This window comes from Acipenser ruthenus, chromosome 2, assembly GCF_902713425.1.
Source record: "Acipenser ruthenus chromosome 2, fAciRut3.2 maternal haplotype, whole genome shotgun sequence".
In the NCBI taxonomy this organism is placed as follows: Eukaryota; Metazoa; Chordata; class Actinopteri; order Acipenseriformes; family Acipenseridae; genus Acipenser; species Acipenser ruthenus.
Genome location: NC_081190.1, coordinates 79,383,361 through 79,407,502, shown reverse-complemented (window position 1 = coordinate 79,407,502; position 24,142 = coordinate 79,383,361). Strand labels below are relative to the sequence as shown.

The 24,142-nt window shown below is 37.3% G+C and overlaps 1 protein-coding gene across 1 annotated transcript in view; it reads right to left on the bottom strand.

Moving 5' to 3' along the window:
* The window catches only part of LOC117409114 (centlein-like), a 43,250-nt gene extending 22,356 nt beyond the window's left edge, over window positions 1-20,894 (bottom strand). Inside the window, 7 exon segments of the mRNA XM_058985446.1 lie at window positions 2,165-2,182; window positions 4,530-4,586; window positions 4,588-4,615; window positions 16,712-16,800; window positions 19,733-19,742; window positions 20,551-20,606; window positions 20,874-20,894. Of these exon segments, the coding sequence (XP_058841429.1) occupies window positions 2,165-2,182; window positions 4,530-4,586; window positions 4,588-4,615; window positions 16,712-16,800; window positions 19,733-19,742; window positions 20,551-20,606; window positions 20,874-20,894 (279 nt within the window).
* Between the last annotated feature and the right edge of the window lie 3,248 nt (window positions 20,895-24,142).

Sequence of the window (24,142 nt, the reverse complement as noted above, 5' to 3'; positions counted from 1 at the left end):
CATTACTACCAGGAATGAATCATTAAAGTTCAGCTACTAAGTGTTCATAGATACCGATGATCTCATAAATATAACATTCTTTATTTATTGTATCTTAATTATGTGATTGCATTTTTCCATTTTTAAAAAGAAAACAGTGATTTTGCATAACCAGCAGTCAAAATAACTACTCCAGGGGTGTGCAATTTAAAAAGAAAACGTTTTTGTCCAAGGGACAAAATACTAGAAAAATCTACTTGCCCCTTCCCTCTCGCACAAAACACACAAACAAATAGAATTTTACTTTTAGGATTTTGCTTTTATTAAAGAATGAACACAATCAATTAGTGATTAATAATAATTTTCGCTTCAGGAAATCAAATAAAGAAAACATAATTCAGTCCAAACAAAATGTGCCCATCTAATTTTTGTGCATGACACAAACAAGAATAATAATTAAACTAAAAAGATTCAAACTATGGCCCAGACCTAATAAAAACTTTGACAACCCGCTAATCACACTTAACAAAAATGTATTTAATAGCGTTTTCTTTTTTTTTTTTTTGTAAGTATCTTATTTCTTCTACTCATAAAAAGAAAAGGTCAGACTTTTAGGTAGGGGATCACTAAATTACACTTATGGAGACATTTGTGAAGAAAAATGAATTTTAGTACTTTTTAAAACATATTTTTTACATTCAAACTAGGTAATGGTAGGGTATATTTCATCATAGAGAAGACTTTACTCTCTTAATAATCTTCAGATTCTTAGCTGTTTACAAAGGTATAATACAGTATACTTTCAGTGGATATTTGTCCCAAAAGTCACGTTGTCAGTCAGACCTCAAACAGGTAGAATGTTCACGGGAGCGGAAGGGTTAAAGGATTGGTTTTTAAACTACATTACCTAGAAGAACGACGACGACGCTTGATAAATACGTTTTGGTTTCCTATATGGCCATTGGATAGAAATAATTTTGTTTTGTTGGCGTTTCAGTGGGAGACTGAGAGTACTCAGCGGAGAGTCAGAATTCAGAGAAGGCAGCAGTTTAGTAAGAGTGCAATGCTATGGAGTAATTTCAAAGTTGTATTAAAAATAATTAAGTCAATCTACAGCTTTACAAACTTACTGCCAACCACCCGATTTAAGTAGCTTTAAAAAAAATAAATTGTAAGACCGTTACATATAAAATAATTATTATTATGTTAAATATTCTTCCTAGACCTGGTGGTCAAACTTTACTGGGCTCCTGCTGCAGACAAAGCCAATTTAATAGTACTGTTGCATTAATTTAAATACGTTTGTTACTGTGTGTGACTGAGAGTTTGTGAATTAAAAGGATATGTGGATATGCTTTGAGGTTTAGTTACGCATTTTTTTTAAATTTATTTTACAATTTTCAATTGTATGAAGTACTTGTCTGACAAGCAAAGTATAACGGTAAAACTTGTTGCCCCTCACACAAATCTTGTTGTCCCGGGCGTTGGGCGATATGAGTTGTGCACCCCTGTAAAAAAAAAAAAAACTTGGCTAACTACTTTGTTTTTTAAAACTGTTTTTAACTGATGGCACTCTTATTACACAACTGAATACAAAAAAAAAACACACCACTCATCTTGAATTTTGATCAAAAAATATTCAGTTAAAACTTTTACCTTTATTGGTTAAACCTTTTACCTCTGGATAGCCCTACAGTTGAAGTTAGTTTCATGTCTTTCATAGAACTACCACATACTGTATAACAAAGAAAAGACTGGACAAAATACTAGGTTCAGAATCATCAGCAACAATATAATTGAACAAACCAATATCATTGGTTCTGAACTAGGAGATGCAACAATTAATTATCAATCACCATTGATTTTTTTGCGAGCCTCAATTAAACACTGCATATGCATGTTTGCATTTGTATTTGTATGCTTTCATAGAGATATTTCTTTGCTTCCTGCTTTTCAATAGTTTTCGCAATGCACATGTTATACTACTATGCATAATCACATGCACAAGCATGTTGTCAGTTGTATTTGAAGGCTTTTGTGAAGAGTTCACACATTTATTTTGCACCTTGTTTTGGGAAAATAAAGTCTTCTCAATGCAGCGATTATGATGATTACAGCCTATACAATATTCAATTAGTAAACTGGTTGTTGATTGCACCTATATTCTTTACTTGCTTTGTTTTACTTTAATTAGGGAATCTGTCTATCTGTTTTCAAATAAAATGGGGTAGATGTACTAAACCGTTGCGTCTGTCGCAATCGTTGCAAACCACATGCAAACCAGTGGGAAGTGTAGCGTGAAATGTACTAAACAAACGCAACGCTGTTAGCATCATTTTAACTAATGCTTTGCAGCCGCGGTTCTTATTTGCACTTTAGCCTTAAGTAATTCGTAAAAACATTGTAATGAGATGTACTAAAGCTGTGGGCAATTGCGACAATTGCATTAATTTGTTAAGAACTTTTAAATGCATGTTTTAAACAGTCACAATTGTTGCTGGCATTTCCCAGTCCGCTTTTTTCTCATGTGTTGCCAGTTGTGCCCAATGCATTTTTTAGAGAAACACCCAAGCACCTAATTTTCACTAAAGTCAGGGTGTACTTACAAGCTTTGAAAACAAATTTTTATGACATTTCTGGTTTTCCCAGCGTGTTTGGAGCAATAGACTGCACACATGTGCCACTGACCCCTCCAGCTTATTCCGAGCATCTGTATAGGACCATGATCTATTGTTAATTGTCTAGGGTACTAGACCAAGTTCAAAATAATAATAATTAAAATAAAATAAAAAAGGAAAATCATTTCATTTCAGTTTAAAATAATATTGTATTTGCATTGTACACCAATGTGTACAATGCAGTTGCATGATTTATTTTGTGTTACCAGTAGGCTAAAGTACAAAAAAGTGTGCTAGGTTTCCATTTGATTTTACTACTGTACTGTATACTGTATAGACCTACTGTACAGATTTATATTTTTACAAAATGTAATGTGTAGCATACCCAAAACACATTAGTGTTATTTCAGCACAATGATTTATATTTAAAATACATCGAGAACTGTAAATGTATGTGTGCGATTTTATTGTATTGTTTTTAAACCGGCACCTCTTATGTCGGACAAACATGTCCGGTTTAGCGAGGGGCTACTGTATAATTATGAAAAGCTTTTTGGGGGGTGAAGGTTGGGGCCCCACTGAAGAATCTGATGGGATTAAACTGCCTTTCATTTTTTAAATATATAACAGTACTAAAATAGGTAAAATGAAGACGGAACAGAATGCATTGTACAAATTACGTTTACATTTAACGAAAACAGTGTTATTTTGATTCTTGCACCCATGCATGTATAGACGTTATCTTTCAGGGCACTCTCTGCTGCAGCAAACCACAACTCAACTGCCGCTATTTTATTTGAAAAAATGTCACACAACTCTCGCTAGAGATCTCACTAAGATGACGCAAATACTATATTGCAACTCTCTTCATTAACATATTTTATACTTAGTACATACGACAAAATGTGCACTTTGCAAATTGTTGCAACCAAAATGCCAATTGCGGTATGTTTGCACTACGACTGGCCCGTCTTAGTACATCTACCCCTATACTGTATATTTAAAAAGCTTAACGTTTAAAACAGTTGTTCCCTGGTGCCTTATAACGCACCCGGAGCGTGTGGATATTAGAGTATATCCCACACCCTGTCATGCCTTATTGCTTACTTAAAACCCTGCAAATATGGAGCCCATGCCCACTGAAGATTTAGCACTTCCTACCATGAACGTTATGGTTTTGTTTAATAAAAACACAAAGTATCAGCGATGGACATGTGTGCAGTTTTGAACTCTGAAGTTCTCCTTGATCGATTTCTGCATATGACCATTTCGCTCCATGAGCCACCATTTTACAACATAGCTCAAAAATGGTATGCAGTGAAGCTCTATTGATAGTGGTTCTCAACTTCTTACTCCAAAGGGATCATTATTAATTACAGATCAGAAGTGATAAGTTACCAGGCAGCATCAGTTTAAACTTTCTGTCTGGAAGTTTATGCTATGTTATTTTTGTTTTTAAATATATCCAGTTCCAGAAGCAGTAGCAAGTGAAAATCATGTGACAAAATAAAGCTCAAGAAAGAAATTTAATGGAATTGGACAAATGTTTCAACAAGAAGTCTTTGTAATGTCCTTTAGTGTTAGAATACTTTTCATTATAACACAAAAGACATTGGGGTTTATTCAACTGATGTAAACCACGACAGGACTTAATACAGATGTTAGATAAAACAGGTCTCATTGTGTTAAAATAAAACATGCAACAATGTGTGTACACATCTCTTGAGTGTATTTCTGCCTGTAAAATAATGATTTAAACAATGTCATTTTTAGATCTGCCATTGTTTAGATTTCGTAACTGAATAGACTCATTTTATTACTTTTTAGTTCTACTGTATATCTTATCAATTAAAGTTCTAAGTAAATGAACAGAAAAAAGGGTAGATGTAAACCTCCTGCCTGGTCAATGGCTTGTCATACTACATACAGCACCTGCTGCAGCTCTTGTATTTTGTTGTCTTTGACTTGCAGAATCTCCAATACTTTTTTTGTCTTTGGCCTCTGCCTTTTGTTTCTCTCTGTAAATAATAAAATAATAAAAAAATCAAATTAAATTAAATTAAATCAAATTAATAAAAAGCATGAGTCCCAGCTCATTGAAGCTACTGTAATCCGTTTCCTCATTGCCTTATGATCAATGTAATTTCATACGCTGAAGATTTTACAAGATTGGCAGATGTGTATAAAATAAAAAAGAGCATCTGGCATGCGACAGCAAATTAACTTGTCAGGCAGAAGTAACAACTTTATTCAGCAACAGGAAAATATGTTGTTCTGGGCAATGATTACTAGTAAAAGGAAACTATATACTGTATAACAGATTTAACAATGTGTGTTTAACAAAGAAGTAGAAGCACAGAGCAATAGCACTGTTTAGCAATTGCTTTATTTACATGAAAATCGGGATAAGTAGGGTCGTGCTTCCTAAGAGCTAATCCCTAAAGGAGCAAAAAAGCAATTAAGGATCATTCAGTCTTTGAAGCAATAGCACTTACTCCAGACAAGAGTGAACAATGAGAAAAATAGAATAAAGTGTTCAGAACTATTAACCCAGTATGGACAAATAATATTTTCAGGAAACGCAATAAGCCATATTTATCAAGGCCTTTACACCATCAGGCAGTTTGCAGCATTTTTTGGGAAAGTAAATAAAACTGGTAATGCTGCCAAACTAGAAACATCTTAGGTAACACTATGTAACACAATTTTTGTTCCTGGGTGGTAAGTGTTATTTCCTAATTGCTTATGCCTCAAAAGTATAGAAAATGGTTATTATTCCCCACAAACTTTGCTTTTGTGACCAGGACAGTGATATTTTGAAATTGACCTATTTCCAATAAGAAAACAGGTGAATTTGTGTCTTTTCGTTCACATAAAGTCAGAAAAAAACAACATATGAATCCAAATTAACATGTATTTATACTAAAGTAATACAAAAATGGCTACAAAAGATTTAGAAGTGAGTAGTTTTTCGAGATTTACGATTATACTGTAAATCACTTTCACGAATCAGCCCCCAAATGTAGTCTCCCATCATGTTCTCGTTATACTGTCCTTCATTGACAGCTCATCCAGGAGCCTCAAAGCTGTGCTGCTCCATAATGGTAACAAGTACCCGTCTCTTCCCCTGGCTCACTCGGTGCACCTCAAAGAGGATTACAACAGCATCAAGACCTTGCTGGACGCCTTGAAGTATGATGAGTACGGCTGGGACCCCCAGAAGGTGCTGATGCCACCACTGCACATCAAATTGGGCCTTATGAAACAATTTGTCAGAGCTCTAGATAAGGAGTCGACAACCTTCAAGTACCTTCAAGACTTCTTCCCTAAGCTGTCTGAGGCAAAGGTCAAAGCCGGTGTCTTCGTCGGACCACAGATAAAGAAGATCCTGGAGTGCAATGAATTCCCCAAAAAGCTCACTAGTAAGGAGAAAGCGGCTTGGAACAGCTTTGTCGCAGTGGTTCGGGGCTTCCTGGGCAATCACAAGGCCGAAAACTATGTGGAGCTGGTTGAGACTCTGGTGAAGAACTACGGCACAATGGGCTGTAGGATGTCCCTCAAAGTACATATCCTTGATGCTCATCTTGATAAATTCAAGGAGAACATGGGAGCGTACTCGGAGGAGCAAGGCGAGCGGTTCCACCAGGATATACTGGACTTTGAACGCCGCTACCAAGGACAGTATAACGAGAACATGATGGGAGACTACATTTGGGGGCTGATTCGTGAAAGTGATTTACAGTATAATCGTAAATCTCGAAAAACTACTCACTTCTAAATCTTTTGTAGTCATTTTTGTATTACTTTAGTATAAATACATGTTAATTTGGATTCATATGTTGTTTTTTTCTGACTTTATGTGAACGAAAAGACACAAATTCGCCTGTTTTCTTATTGGAAATAGGTAAATTTCAAAATATCACTGTCCTGGTCACAAAAGCAAAGTTTGTGGGGAATAATAGCCATTTTCTATACTTTTGAGGCATAAGCAATTAGGAAATAACACTTACTACCCAGGAACCAAAAAAAAAAAAAAAAATTTGTTACACGACTGCACCTGGATAAGGCATTGTGAAAGGAAGAGAACAAATCTGAACTGTAAATCTACCTCCTGACCTGGAAGGGTGCCAAGTAAGGTTGGTGGTACTGCTTCACAGGGATGGGCCGACTCGATGGTAGGACGGAACTTGAAGTCGGCCATCTTGGTGAAAGGGCATAGCTGTAAGACTAATATTTTAGTATGCCATGACTTCAATATGGCAGCAATTTAACCCTGCATATAAGAAGTTTCCATAACAGTGAATTATGCTTCCATTAATTTTTCTTGATCTCATTAACATGCATTTTGTTTAACAAGTTCCCCTTATCTAGTTGAGACAGGTAGTGACGTATGTGACCTTCGACAATTAAGATTTTTAACAAGAAATGTGTTCATTAACGACATCGACTCAATTTCAAAGCATTAACTGATTGATTTAATTAACACATTTCGTTTGAAAATATCGAAACCTACCTCGTCACATTTGAGCGAGTGGCAATGGTGGCAAGATGGCCTTGGGAATGGTGGGCCACCCAACTTGCCCCCTGTTTGATCGTGGAGGCACAAGCGGCCTACCGAGCCATGGCGGATGACACCGCCTTGGATTATGACCTGGTCAAGCAGGCGATTCTCCAACAGCTGAATATCACCAGGGAGACGTATCACTGCCGGTTCAGGGAGTACCAGCGTCCCCCTGGAGTCAGGCCCCGCGTGTTGGGGCAACATCTCCAGGACCAGCTGACTTGGTGGCTCTGCCCAACCCAACGAACTGTTAATGAAGTGGTTGGACTGATGGCCATTAAGCAGTTCAACCACGTGGTGGGAGCAGAGACACAAGCTTGGGTCAGCCCCCATAACCCCACCACACTGAAGCAAGCCAGCCACCTGGCCGAGGCATTTGAAAACTCCATGCCTTCAGTCCCATCTACCTCTCACGCCTCCTGACCCAGGGCCCCTCCTCCAGTTGTCGCCAGGAAATGCCCCGCAGCGACAGTGACGTGGCCTCCTGATTCCCGACACCAGAGGCAGGTAAGTCTCAGGGAAATTGTTGGGAAGGACCTTGCAATGTTATAATAAGGGTGGGTGAAGTGAGTACCCACGCATTAGTGGACTCAGTATGCAGGCAGACTTTAATTAGGACTGCTGTTTATTGTTCCAGCCCATTAGTGGTAGAGGGGATAATTCTTGAAATAAAAGCAGGGCCGCTGTTAATATATCTGACATGCATCCTTGAATTTTATTAGAGCATTTTACAGCACTGATGAATCACCCTGGAGTTCACCAGCCACACATGCATAGATGGTTGATGCGCAAGTGCTGTAAAATGGTCTAATAAAATCTATTTGTGGTTTATCACTGCAGGGTACAGGCTGATCAACCCCCAAGTTAAAAAAATATATAAAAATGTTGGTTAATTCCCCTAATCTAGATTCACTTATTTCACATATACTATACTTTCAGTTTTACCTTCGATTTATTAACTGTTTTAAGTTACAGTGGAAAAACATATTTTTTACAGTTGTCAAAGTAGACTGGGACTGTTTTATAGCCACAGCACAATTCAAAAGTCTTGAAATAGTTCAATTAATAGTTTAGAGTTTAAATGCGACACAATTGTTAAACATTGGGAATTGTGTCTGTACATTGAACTGTTGTCCAACATAGAAATCCCAAATGTAGATGTCAGCTTCAGTTACAGTAGTAATGGTACTGAGAATATAAAACATTTTCACATACACATAAATGCTGTCCATAGGCCGACTTACTCACGGAAACACTGCATTTAGATTTTAAAATTTAAGTAACGTACAATATTAAATAGTTTCTTAGGATGAGTTCTGTGATTAGTTACAAACATTCAAAATATGCTTACATTTTAAAAGGATTTATTTATATAGTTTTAAACAGAATTTTACAGAATCTAACATCCTTATTTTGAAAATGACTTCCTTAATTCAGATGTGCATTATATCTCTGGCGTGTTATTTACTCTGATGAATCGAACACCATATCTATTTCTTTATTATTCTTATAAATTCATTTTTAATGATAAAGTATACACCAAACAGATATGTATTGCTTTCGCATTGCTCGTGCTTGGGGTGTTTGTGTTCCTCTTACACATCTTCATGCAGGCTTGTGGATTTGGGATTCTGATTTATCTGAAGAAGAAATGGATCATTGCCCATTTACTTTTTTAACAGCGAGTTGTACAGTATTAATTTAAATTGGGGTATGTTTCAGTAACAAAATAAACCTCCACAAAGATGAAGATCTATGAATCAGAAAGCCCAGTTTCTGGTTAGCTAATTAGAACAACTGAGGTGTACTAATGATGTGAACTATATATATTACAGACAGTTCTTCAGAATGACAAATTGCCTCAGGAAACACTGTCTACACGCCAGTGAGCTCCAAGTGTCACTGCACTTTTTAACATAGTTTTTCAGATACTAGAGTCACATTCTGACCAGCAAATATAATACCCAATAACTCTTTCCTGTGTTTGAGGCAATAAAAACTCAATGAATAACTATTTATTTAAATGCATTTTAAAAGAAACAAGAAGTAGATTTGTTTGGGGTCCTCCTTCAAAAAATGGGGATCTTTATGCACCGATTGTGGCATTTTGGACGTCTTTTATACTCTACAGAGTGAACATTATAACTTAAACAAAATTCCAGTCTCCTGCATTTGGCTATAATCCAACAAATGCTTGACAAAAGTATTGTTTTACCTTTCAGGTACTGTGTGATTATTACATTTCAATGTCACCATTGTGTCCTTATAGCAAACTTGAGTGTGTTAATAGTGTAGGTAACAAGTTCAGGTGTGTCTAATTCAGTTCCTAAAATAACTTGGAATGGAGTCTTATTTAAATCGCTGATTTCATGTTCAATTTATGACTCTCTCTTTTTTAAATAGATTGACACTTTCTTCTGCAATGCCTTACTTTTTGGGGAAATTCCTGTATTCAAAATCCAATTTGTGTTAAGTGGTCACCTGCAAGTAAATCCTAGACATGTTTTTTTTATTATTTATTTTTTTACTTTAAAAGATACACTTAAAGATGTATTAACCTCCAATAAAGATTGTAACCTCCTTTCAAAAACCTTATTCTTTTACTGTATTTGTACAGAACCTTTTTCATAATAAAGCACAGTAATGGAGTGAAAGGAAGTCATAGAAAAAGAGAACTGAACCCTATTATTTTGAATGCTATTTACTGCTTTCCCTAGTGCAAATAACAGAAGTATGTCAATCACCACTGGTATAAGATTACACTGATCGTACTGTAATTAAGATGACATCAAACTGAAACTTGCCTCACATTCCCTCATGTACTATAATCATTTCCAACATACCTTTTGGAGTGCTCAGAAAAATAAATATCAGCAATTCAAGCCAGTTTTGTTTGTTTCCCCCATTGAGTTTTAAACGATGCCTGCCTCTTCTGAATAAAGTGCTAACTTGCACCTTGCAATTCAAACTGTGTCCTGAGCAGCCATCCAGTTGACACAAGACCAGCTAAATTCCCACAGGCCAAGCACTCTTTCAGACTTGACTGCAGTTACTGCAATTATCATGTCAATACTCTATGCTCTGATATGCTGATACACACGCACTGAAGGTGCATGTTACCTTGTCTCTCAGGAGTACTGCGTGCTTCTTTATTTTCATATGTAACAAGCTGAGCATTGTCAAATAGATCTGGGGCATGTTGATCAGGTGTCAACATGATGTCAATCCAAGACAAACTAGAAAGGGATTTTATGAGCAAAACCAAAGCATCACAGGGGCATAATCAAAGAGGAACGTACTATCAGATTCAATAGCTTGTTAACATAAAGAAAAATGTGTGTGTGTGTAAAATTTCTGCATCACTGACCTGGCCAGAGGTTAAAGCAATAAAAGGTTTTAATTTTAACTGTACAACAACGGTAATGGAACACCAAACCAAGAAAAATCAAGGAATAGAGCTATGTACCAAACATTAAGACAAATACTAAAATAAATACAGCAGAAACTGGCAGCAATTTAACCCTGATAAGAAGTCACAACCTCATCTGGTTTCTGAGGCTTCGACATTGTGACAATGGCAGCTTTGTAAAATACTGTAAAGCAATATATATTATGCGTATGAAAAAAAACTGCAAACATTTTAGAGACGAATATCAAATTCCACTAACAATACATACTTCATATTGCAAGTGTATCGATATTGGGTATTATTATTATTATTATTATTATTATTATTTATTTCTTAGCAGACGCCCTTATCCAGGGCGACTTACAATCGCAAGCAAATACAAATACATTCAAGTCATACAATAAGAACAAGAAATACAATAATTCTCAAGTGTGACAAACCACAATTCAATAATACAGCAGATAATAGTGAAAGTTACATCAGGATATGATTAAATAGTGATAGTTACATCAGGATATGATTAAGTACAAAATACAGATTAAACACTTGGCAGATTACAATATTCTGAGGTACAGGATTAAATGCAGTAAAATAGGGGGCAGATAAGAGCATAATAAAGCATATTTAAATGAAGGGTGATAGTGTCCCAGGATACAACAGAGGAGTTCTACAGGTGCTGTTTGAAGAGGTGAGTCTTAAGGAGGCGCCGGAATGTGGTCAGGGACTGGGCAGTCCTGACATCTGTAGGAAGGTCGTTCCACCACTGCGGAGCAAGGGTGGAGAAGGAGCAGGCTCGGGAGGCAGGGGAGCGTAGCGGAGGTAGAACCAGTCTTCTAGTGCATGATTCCTAAGAAATTATTTAGACCGCCACGGGGTGTACTGTATTTAACGAACTTACTAGTACTTTTAGCTATCTACAGTTGTTTGAAAATGAGCAAGTGAAAGGGGGTCTGACTAATGTCACAAAAATCTATTTTGTCAGGTTTGACAGCATCCATAAATCAAGCTGTTATTGAAACACAGCAAAGCAAAACTGGAGCTAAGACCCTGTCCACACTATGCTATTAAACCATATTAGTTGCCTTTAAACTGGTTTAAAAGTGCTAAATACGGTTAGCATCTACACTGTGCAGCGTTTAATACCATACTCAAGAACCGGACTCGAGACCACCTAAGGGGGTAGTTCTAAAGTTCTAACGAAATACTCAGAACAGGCGCCTGAAGGACTTGCTATCACTGTACACTCCGTGCTGGGTATTAATTGTTAACTTAAAAAAATAATAATCTTTCCGGACATCTCTGTTAAACTAGTGGGGAAAATGACAAAAGCACAACGTTAAATTAGGCGACTGAACAAATGAAATGCAGGTTAAAAGCAGGATCAGGGATGAAAATTCATGTATTTGTCAGCTCTTTTTTAAATAAAATGAATGGTAGCAGAATTAGGCTCAGGCAAGTCATAAATGTAAAAACAAAGAGCGATTTGTAATTAATCACTTTTTTCTGAGTTAATTTATGAAACAGAATCAGCTCAATTTGTTTCACCCGATTAAAAATAATATCTGAAAACTTCAAGCCCTACTTAGGGCTGTTTTTAGGGTGTTTGCATTTACTTTTTTAAAAAAAGACTTGTTTTATTTAATTTCAGCAATATGGACCTCTATTAATATGGAGCATAACACATTATTTTAAAATAAAAAACAGTGCATGGTGGGATACTATCATATTACTTTCAACTAATTAGAATGGTTTCGAGTACAGTTCTCGAGATCGGTTATGTAGTGTGGACAGGGCCTAAACGTGGCCCATACAACAGCACCACTGGAGAGATTTGCACTAAAATCGGGCGCCATGCAGCAGAAAACAGGAGCTCAAATGCAGCTAGAAAGTTCTCCCAAGTACTGAAAATTAAAGTACAGTACAACATTATAAAAAATGTGTGGATCTGGGCAAAGTTACAACATTGGAGCACATACCATTTTTCTTTTTTTTTTTTTATAATTTAGTCGTTGCCAATTAGTTTTTTTAAAATTATTTTCTCCCCAATTTGAAATGCCCAATTATTTTTTAGGCTCAGCTCACCGCTACCACTCCTGCGCTAACTCGGGAGGGGCGAAGATGAACACACGCTGTCCTCCGAAGCGTGTGCCGTCAGCCGCCCGCTTCTTTACACACTGCAAACTCACCGTGCAGCCGCCTCAGAGCTACAGCGTCGGAGGACAACGCAGCTCTGGGCAGCTTACAGGCAAGCCCGCAGGCGCCTGGCCAGACTACAGGGATCGCTGCTGCGCGGTGAGCCGAGGACACCCTGGCCGACCTAACCCTCCCTCCCCCCGGGCGACGCTCGGCCAATTGAGCGCTGCCCCCTGGGAGCTCCCGTCCACGGTCGGCTGTGGAATAGTCTGGACTCGAACCGGCGACGTCCAGGCTATAGAGCGCATCCTGCACTCTAGAGAGTGCTTTTACTGGATGCGCCACTCGGGAGCCCCCAGGAGCACATACCATTTTAATATATATTTGTCTGCTTTGGAGATAAATAGTCCCTCAAGCAAGGTTCTATTTGTTGTAAACATTAAACTGGAGGTTTTCATCGTTTCCATGTATTGTAATTAATTAAAATGAATGAAGCCTCCCTGGTCTCAATCGCTCTGTAAACATAGCTGACATAACCCGCAATGTTACCCTTGTTAGTGACCAAGCATTTAAAAATGCCAGTCATGTATTTTTGTTGACAATGAAAATATACAGAAAAGGAGGCATAGACAAAGTTCAGTATCCACACATTACTACCGCTGACCTGTAGCTAATACAAAAGTACATGATTGGCGTTTTTAAGTGCTTGGTCACTAACAGGCTATCATTGCGGTTTATGTCAGCACTGTTTACAGAGCGATTGAGACCAGCACGGCGGCCACCATAATAAAACTGAGTACTCTTGACCAGCCGAATTACGCACTGAAGCATAAGTCGAATACCATTTCTTTGTTTCATCAAATCAATTAAAACACCAGCTGCCCAAGAATGTTTGTTTTCTTCGATTTCATTAAGCTGTTGACTTGTTAAATCTTTGTGTCTCTTGCTTTTAACTTGCTAAACCTTTGTGTCTCAATAGCCAATCAGTGTGCAGTATCCAAACGTTCTGTGTTATAAATAAATATTATAGCTGGAGATTCGTAGCACTGACTGCACTGGTACCTCATGGATGTAACTTCACAGATTATTAATTCACATAAATACATTTTTGCTGTATTATTATCAATTTAAAAATAAAACAGTCAGTTATTTTTCCTTCTCGGTAAATTCGTGTTAATGAAAAGTAAACTAGAACCGTTCTTTAAAACTCCAATTTTAAATTAACTTTGCTCACAGAAACAGACCCACCCACGCATTGAAACAAAGAAAGGTAAGTCTACGGTTATTCTTTTTTTTATGTGCTTATTTTTCAGTCAGCTATACTGTTCGTTGTGTGGGGGGGTGTTGTCAACAGGACTGTAACTGTTTGCGCTGCAAAAGGTGTAGTGAAACATCTCGATCTAGCCCTGTTAACTGAACATGGTGGGGCTATAGATATAGGTAGAGCCTTGTGAAATTATTGGTACATAATGTTTTGTTTTATTTTTCACAAATGTCTTTTTATTGTTCAAATTTTGTTTTATTTTGTTTTATTACAGCTACACATTAATAAAGCAATTCAAATAGATGTATAGTATAGTATACATGTTTAACTACATACATACTTTTTATTAAACATTATCCACTTTTTTTTTTCATTTTGACATAAACAGACCTCGCACAGAACAATTTCCCATTAGTAACGGTAACGTGCAGTCCCCCACTCTTTTTAATTAACTGCCTATTTACAGTAAATACTGCCCATGCCCTCTATAAAAATACAATAAGATAAAAATATATATTTACACTGCCCTACTATTGTGGGGCTGTCATAATAATTGCACATACAGCAGTCTACCCATTAAAAAAGATAGGAATTGTATTTCAATCCCATTGCACTGAAGCAATAAACACTAAGCAAAGCAGATTCATTCATTCAAATTCATTCAAAACCAAAACAGCATTTGCTCCAGTGCAAAATTGCACCACTTGAAATAAAACAAAGAATTAGCATGCTAATACAAAATATAAGCAAACAAGACATATTTTCCCCAAAAGCAATACGCAGCTAATGCTTATGACGGTGTCTTTCGACTCCCATTCCAGCCGACAGTTGCAAAATCTGCACATTATTATTTTGTCACTTAAAGAGAAAAGATGAGTGCAGAGGGTAAGGCAAAGAGAAAGGATGATTGGGAGAAAAAGGGGATAGAAGTTGAATTATTTTGGTGTGAACCCGGCCCAAACAGGGATTCATTGTGTTACCAGACATTTAATAAAAATTAAACTGGTTAGTTTGGAATCCCACCTGGTCTCCCCGAGTCTTGCTTCACTTAACGATGTGAAGATCTTTACAACATATACTGGTAGTTTGCCTCCCCTGTGCCCTATGGGTTAGGCGCCTACAGTCTCAATCAAGTTACAGTTCAACAAGAGAAAAAAAAAAAAACTCTAAAAGGTCACAAAAATCAAGTGTGTGCAAAACCGTTTTAGAGTTTTCCACAATATATATATATATATACAGACGTGCTCAAATTTGTTGGTACCCCTCCACAAAAAATGAAGAATGCACAATTTTCTCTGAAATAACTTGAAACTGACAAAAGTAATTGGCATCCACCATTGTTTATTCCATATTTAATAGAAATCAGACATTGCTTTTGATTTTTTATTCAACAAAATATTGTAAATAATAAAACAAATGAAAATGGCATGGACAAAAATGATGGGACCGCTAACCTAATATTTTGTTGCACAACCTTTAGAGGCAATCATTGCAATCAAACGTTTTCTGTAGCTTTCAATGAGACTTCTGCACCTGTTAACAGGTAGTTTGGCCCACTCTTCCTGAGCAAACTGCTACAGCTGTCTCAGGTTTGATGGGTGCCTTCACCAGACTGCAAGTTTCAGCTCTTTCCATAGATGTTCGATAGGATTCAGATCAGGACTCATAGAAGGCCACTTCAGAATAGTCCAATGTTTTGTTCTTATCCATTCTTGGGTGCTTTTAGCTGTGGGTCTTCTTCCATGGAGCCCACTTTCGCTCAAAAAGCGACGGATGGTGCGATCAGAAACTGACGTACCTTCACCTTGGAGTTCAGCTTGTATCTCTTTGGCAGTTATCCTTGGTTCTTTTTCTACCATTCGCACTATCCTTCTGTTCAATCTGGGGTCAATTTTCCTCTTGCGGCCGCGCCCAGGGAGGTTGGCTACAGTTCCATGGACCTTAAACTTCTTAATAATATTTGCAACTGTTGTCACAGGAACGTCAAGCTGCTTGGAGATGGTCTTGTAGCCTTTACCTTTACCATGCTTGTCTATTATTTTCTTTCTGATCTCCTCAGACAACTCTCTCCTTTGCTTTCTCTGGTCCATGTTCAGTGTGGTGCACACAATGATACCAAACAGCACAGTGACTACTTTTCTCCATTTAAATAGGCTGAATGACTGATTACAAGATTGGAGACATGTGTGATACTAATTAAAGAAACTAATTAGTTTGAAATATCACTATAATCCAATTATTTATTATCTTTCCTAAGGGGTACCAACAAATGTGTCCAGGCCATTTTAGAATATCTTTGTAGAATAAGCAATAATTCATCTCTTTTCACAGCTTCTTTGCTTTATTCTATGACATACCAAAGGCATGCAAGTATACATGATAAAATAGCTTTTAATTTCATCACTTTTCAGGAGGAATGAAGCATTATTTCAATGAGCTGTAAGAGTACCAACAAATTTGAGCATGTCTGTATATATATAAATATATAAATATATATATATATTTATATATATTTGTATCTACTTCAAAAGCAAATATTTTAGCAGAAACTGTCACGTGACCCTGTCCTTATCCCTCTTGCTGTTCTCCCACCCAATCCCATACAAGACAGGCGTCCCATTCACAACACCACGCATGCAGCACATAGACCACAGAACATGCAAGCAAAGCAACCACTGTCTATATAGAGAGCTGTCATTTAATAGCGCAACATATTGAATTTGAGCCAGTACTGGTCAGCAACTCGCCTTTTCACAACCAAACTAACTGCCTGTGTCAGATCTGGGTTGGCAACTTGAAGGCGTTTCCACAAAGACCAGGCAAACTCTTCATCTGCCTGTAAGTGAAAAATTATATTAAAAAAGTATTTTAAAAAATCACTTTACCACTTTGAGGTGCTGCTGTGAAAAGAACCTTTCTTTCCCAAATTTCCAATTCAAATTCACAGATTGACTTTTAACTGTAATAAGAAGCGTCTAAAACTACACCGTTTATTATTATTATTATTATTATTTTATTTCTTAGCAGATGCCCTTATCCAGGGCGACTTACAATCGTAAGCAAAAACATTTCAAGCGTTACAATACAAGTAATACAATAAGAGCAAGAAATACAATAACTTTTGTTCAAGTAAAGTACAAGTTTAACAAACCACAATTCAATAATACAGCAGGTAATAGTGATAGTTACATCAGGATATGATTAAATAGTGATAGTTACATCAGGATGTAATTAAATACAAAGTACTACAGGTTAAAAACTTGGCAGATTACAGTATTCTGAAGTACAGGATTAAATGCAGTAAAATAGGGGCTGATAAGAGCAAAATAAAGCACATTTACATGAAGGGTGATAGTGTCCCAGGATACAAACAGAGGAGTTCTACAGGTGCTGTGTGAAGAGGTGAGTCTTAAGGAGGCGCCGGAATGTGGTCAGGGACTGGGCAGTCCTGACATCTGTAGGAAGGTCATTCCACCACTGCGGAGCAAGGGTGGAGAAGGAGCGGGCTTTGGAGGCAGGGGAGCGTAGCGGTGGTAGAGCTAGTCTTCTAGAGCAGGCGGAGTGGAGAGGTCGAGTGGGGGTGTAGGGAGAGATGAGGGTCTGGAGGTAGCTGGGTGCAGACTGGTCAAGGCATCTGTAGGCTAGTACAAGAGTCTTGAACTGGATGCGAGCGGTGATCGGGAGCCAGTGGAGCGAGCGGAGTAGTGGAGTAGCGTGGACGAAGCGAGGCAGAGAGAACACCAGGCGGGCAGCAGAGTTCTGGATGAGCTGGAGCGGACGGGTGGCGGACGCAGGGAGGCCAGCCAGGAGGGAGTTGCAGTAGTCTAGGCGGGAGAGTACCAGGGCCTGGACCAGGAGCTGGGTTTTTAACATTAAAAGACAGGGACTTCTTCTGATTGATCTGAATTGAAATTATCTGTTAAACTGCATGCACATCATCATGAGATTAAAGTCACTGCATTCATTGACATCTACTAGTCTCCAATTAAATATCAATTTTAAACCACATAAAAAAATGTCTAATAATTTAGAAAATGACACATCTTGATAGTCCATGGGCTGAATGTACAAAATGCAATAAAAGGGTAAAAATAAAGATTGCACGCACTGTCCTTACTGCGTGAAGCTAATTGTGATTTAAAACATACAATAATGGTATCCAAGAATACAGCGTTTTAGACTGTAGCATCAAAAACACATTTATTACGTAAGTCTATATCTAAATTGGGTTTATGGGTCTACCTTATGTAACCATTTGTTTTATTGAACTACATACAGTGCCTATAGAAAGTCTATGCCCCTTTTCAAAATTTACACCTTTTGTTGCCTTATAGTCTGGAATTAAAATGCATTAATTTTTTTTTTCTTTTATCTACACATCCTACCCCACAACTTCCAAGTGAAAAAATATTCTAGATATTTGTAGAAAATTTATTAAAAATAAAACTGAAATATTATTTTAGTTAGTTTATTTAGCAGATGCCTTTATCCAAAGCGACTTACAGAGTCACTTACAACTACGTCTCACCCGAAAGACGGAGCACAAGGAGGTTAAGTGACTTGCTCAGGGTCACACAATCAGGCAGTGGCTGAGGTGGGATTTGAACCGGGGACCTCCTAGTTACAAGCCCTTTTCTTTAACCACTGGACCACTCAGCCTCCTCAATAGCTTTGTTGGAAATAGCTTGGTTGGATAAGTGTCCACCCCCCTTTGTAATAGTAATCCTAAATTAGCTCAGGTGTAACCAATCGCCTTCAAAATCACACACCAAGTTAAGTGGCCTCCACCTGTGTTAAACTGTAGTGATTCACATGATTTCAGGATAAATTCAGCAGTTCCTGTAGGTTCCCTCTGCTGGGTAGTGCATTTCAAAGCAAAGACTCAACCATGAGCACCAAGGTGCTTTCAAAAGAACTCCGGGACAAAGTTGTTGAAAGGCACATATCAGGGGATGGGTATAAAAACATATCAAAGGCCTTGAATATCCCTTGGAGCAGTCAAGATGATTATTAAGAAGTGGAAAGTGTATGGCACCATCAAGACCCTGCCTTGATCAGCCCGTCCCTCCAAACTGGATGACTGAGCAAGAAGGAGACTGATCAGAGAGGCTACCAAGAGGCCAATGGCAATTTTGCAAGAGCTACAGGCTTTTATGGCCAAGACTGGTCAAAGTGTACATGTGACAACAATATCCCAAGCACTCCACAAATCTGGCCTGTATGGTAGGGTGGCAAGAAGGAAGCCATTACTCAAGAAAAGCCCACCTTGAATCCCGTTTGAAGTATGCAAAAAAAACACTCAGGAGATTATGTAGCCATGTGGCAAAAAGTTTTGTGGTCTGACAAAACTAAAATGGAACTTTTTGGCCTAAAAGCGTTATGTTTGGCACAAACCCAACACAGCGCATCATCCAAAGAACACCATCCCTACTGTGAAGCATGGTGGTGGCAGCATCATGTTATGGGGATGTTTCTCATCGGCAGGGACTGGGGCACTTGTCAGGATAGTAGAGAAAATGAATGGAGTAAAGTACAGAGAAGTCCTTGATGAAAACATGCTGCCCTCTCCAAGAAAGCTGGAACTGGGACGGAAGTTCACCTTTCAGCATGACAATGACCCAAAGCACACAGCCAAAGCTACACTGAAGTGGCTAAGCAACCAAAAGGTAAATGTCCTTGAGTGGCCCAGTCAGAGCCCTGACCTAAATCCAATCGAAAATGTGTGGCATGACTTGAAGATTGCTGTCCATCAACGCTCCCCAAGGAACTTGACAGAGCTTGAACAGTTTTGTAAAGAAGAATGGTCAAATATTGCCAAATCTAGGTGTGCAAAGTTGGTAGAGACCTATCCCAACAGACTCACAGCTGTAATTGCTGCCAAAGGTGCTTCCACCAAGTATTAACTCAGGGGGGTGGAGACTTATCCAATTATGATCTTTCAGTTTTGTATTTTTAATGTATAATTTTTTCCTCAATAAAAACTTCTTTCCCCTTAATAGTGTGAAAAAATCCTCATTTAATTGCATTAAACTCTGAGGCACTGACACAACAAAATGTGAAAAAAGTTCAAGGGGGTGTAGATTTTCTATAGGCACTGTATAGTCAAATTTTAACAAGAGACCTACTTACTGATAAAGAAAAATAACACTAACCTCCTAAAAAAAATACAACACCAGAGATGAACTACTGCATAACTAGAGATAAATAACTCGTAAATGATTGAGTCATGACTTAAATTACCCATTAACACTAAGACTTTAATGAGATGAAATGGCATTCCTTTGCAAGTTTGTATGTATTAACTATTATTTGACATAGAATACAATGAATGCGCAAATACCGAATACCCAATATCAACTTAACTTCACCTGAGTCATTTTCATCTATAGCAATACCTATTACACACCAATATGAAATATATTTCATATTGGTGTATATAGTAAAACACAAACACCAAACCAATCCAACAGAAGAAAGAAGTGGCAGCGACATTTATTCCATAGCCAAAATGGAACTATTTTCGAGAACTACATGCTCAGATGCATGAGAAATGAAAAGAGTACTGCTGATCATACCTGACGATTGTGCAAGTTCTTCTGACATGTTCCTGACTTCTTCCAGCAGCAAAATGTGAGCCTTGCTCTTTTTTTGAAGCCATGGAACTTGGTCACTCAGGTTCCCAGATCACTTGATAAAAGTTTGGTGCAGATATTTGCAACAATCGACAGAATTTCAACATGGCCATAAAAACACATTCGAAATGCCAGACAGCGTGCGCTGCATGAACATTATTTCATGTAAAGTTAAGGCTTAATTTTAAGTTACAAGCTACCAGATTTGATTAAAGTAACAAACTGCAGATTTTATTTATATGTGAAACAAAACAAAAATTTCATCTCAGTCACTCACCCAAGTCCCTTGGGTCAACATTGTCAATACCTTTTAGAATTCTGAATGCTTGAATCAGATCACCGCATAGTCTTCTATGTTCAAGACTGAATAGATTCTATTATTTTAGCCTGTCTGCATACAACATGCCTTTTAAACCCGGGATCATTCTGGTTGCTCTTCTTTGCACTCTTTCTAGAGTAGCAGTACCCTTTTTGTAAGGAGGTGACCAGAACTGAACACAACATTCTAGATGAGGTCTTACTAATGCATCGTAAAGTTTTAATATTACTTCCCTTAATTTAAATTCAACACTTTTCACAATATATCCGAGCATCTTGTTGACCTTTTCTATAGCTTCCCCACATTGTCTAGATGAAGACATTTCTGAGTCAACATAAACTCCTAAGTCTTTTTCATAGATTCCTTCTTCAATTTCAGTATCTTCCATGTGATATTTATAATGCACATTTTTATTGCCTGCGTGCAGCACTTTACACTTTTCTCTATTAAATGCCATTTGCCATGTGTCGGCCCAGTTCTGAATGCTGTCTATATCATTTTGAATGACCTTTGCTGCTGCAACAGTGTTTGCCACTCCTCCTATTTTTGTGTCGTCTGCAAATTTAACAAGTTTGCTTACTATACCAGAATCTAAATCATTAATGTAGATTAGGAATAGCAGAGGACCTAATACTGATCCCTGTGGTACTCCACTGGTTACCTCGCTCCATTTTGAGGTTTCTCCTGTAATCAGTACTTTCTGTTTTCTACATGTTAACCACTCCCTGATCCATGTGCATGCATTTCTTTTAATCAATACTGCGTTCAGTTTGAGAATTAATCTTTTATGCAGGACTTTGTCAAAAGCTTTCTGGAAATCTAAATAAACCATGTCGTATGCTTTGCAATTATCCATTGTCGATGTTGCATCCTCAAAAAAATCAAGCAGGTTAGTTAGACACGATCTCCCTTTCCTAAAACCATGCTGACTGTCTCCCAGGATCATTTTTACCACATAGGTAATTTTCCATTTTGGATCTTATTATAGTTTCCATAGGTTTACATATAATAGAAAGGCTTATTGGTTTGTAGTTCGGTTTTGTCTCCCTTTTTGTGGATCGGTATTACGTTTGCAATTTTTCAGTCTGTCGGTATAACCCCTGTGTCAAGAGACTGTTGCATGATCTTGGTTAGCGGTTTGTAAATAACTTCTTTCATTTCTTTGAGTACTATTGGGAGGATCTCATCCGGCCCATGGGATTTGTTTATTTTAAGAGCTCCTAGTCCCTTTAACACTTCTGCCTCTGTTATTTAAAAAGTTTTTTTAAAACTGGATAGGAACAGGTCGACATGTGGGGCATGTTGCCTGTGTCCTCCTTTCTAAAAACCTGTGAAAAGTAATCATTTAATATATTTGCTATTTAAACACGGGTTCCTGAGGACCGGCGTTGAGAAGCCCTGTATTATAAGTTAGTAAATGCAGTAAGTACATTTAAATCTTTGTAATTAAAGAAATAGAAGGCTGTTTATAAAAGCTGTTAGTATTATATTTTTTTGCTATTAGGGTACAGCTTACAGTTTAAATGAAAAGTTTACGCCAGGCTCAAATGCTGTTAATTAATTGCAAATAAATTGCGTGCATTACTGGAGCTGACAGGTTGATTCTGCAATACAAAACAGAAATATAGCATGCATACAAATATTAATGGAGAAAAAATGTGAACTCCCTTCCAACGCTTATGAGTAATACTATATTCATAGTGGGTCGAAGTCTCCCTTGCTTTGCATTTTTGACCAGTAGATAGTTAGGAAGCAGTTCCCATTTTATTGGTAGGAGTAAAGTTGCAATGCCACTGAGATGGTCTGTAGCGCCCAATTATTATGATAAATGCATTTAGGACACAACATCAAAATGCTCCTGTTAAACCAGTCTTGCTTTGTAATGCTGTCATTACACAAGTGTGTATTCTCGGTATTTATGTCTGCATGTAAACGTTGAATAATAGCGGAATATTAAACTCCACTTGCATGTTAACAGCTTATTTAGAATATTTATTTGTCATACTGAAGTATTCTGAATATGTTGTGAATGTAAACATACTGAACTGCGATCAACTTTCTGGTTTATCACCACTGATTTATTCATACATTTTTTAATTGCGCCTTGAGAAGAATTCCTTTAAACACCAAGTTGCGCAGTTTTGTTTTGTTTCTTAATGACAACTGTGTTTATCTGTGTACCGTTCAACTGCACTACTTTTGTTTTCTTTGAAGTCTTTGATTTATGTTGTTTGACTTTTTGCTTTTTATGTTTTCAGTTTATTTCTTTATTTATGAATCTGCTGTTTTCATAGCTGTCATTGTTATTCATGTTATTCTGTCCTTATCATTTTCAATAGTGTATTTTCTGAGTATATTTCACCTTGTTTTGACAGTCTTTTTTTAAGTATGTTGCATGGTGTGCATTTCTATTGTTTGTTTGTGCACTCAGTTTTTGTTTATGAAAGATTAATAATTGCTTGAAAGTCTGTTGTAAACAGTATGCTCATTTCTCTACAGGTTTGGAACTGTTTTATCTTTCAATTTTTTTTCTTTCAACAATGCTGTAAATCTTCTCAGTATGTAATGGATAACAAGCATTTATGTGTCCCCATTTCCCCTTTAAAAATAAGATTTCATAATCCATTTTCTAAACCTAGGTCCTTTAATAAAACCTGTGTTTTTATTATTTTTTATTTTTTTTTAGCGTACAGCTCTCCATCTGGTTTGCTGCATAATCCAGTTTATATCCCATCTGTCATATTTGTTTTCGTCAAAAAGTCAGAAAACAGTGACAGTGACATTTTAATCACCATTTTAGTGTTTGGAGCATTTTTCTTTTGTAGTATGTTTTGTAATTCATTTACTGTTAAGTCACAGAATCAGTGTTCAGCCATTTTCTCGTTTAGAGTAGAAAGATGACGTTCCTTTGAAAAGGGGCCGGACTTACAATGTGAACCAATCACATGACAGATGGAGACTATTGCCCGGTAGTGTAAGGATGTCAGGGCAATAGCTCAATCTATTTTTTCTCCTATGATAAGGTTTTAACCAACATATATACAGTATATATATATATATATATATATATATATACCACAAGTGTGGGGTACATTTTTGTTATTCCACTTAAGTGGGATAACACAAGTGGAATAACATAAGTGAAATAACATTCGTACTGGGACTAGTTTCAAATGTGTCTTTGCTTACATTCCAATCCAGTGGCGTACTGCTGAAATTCAGTACTG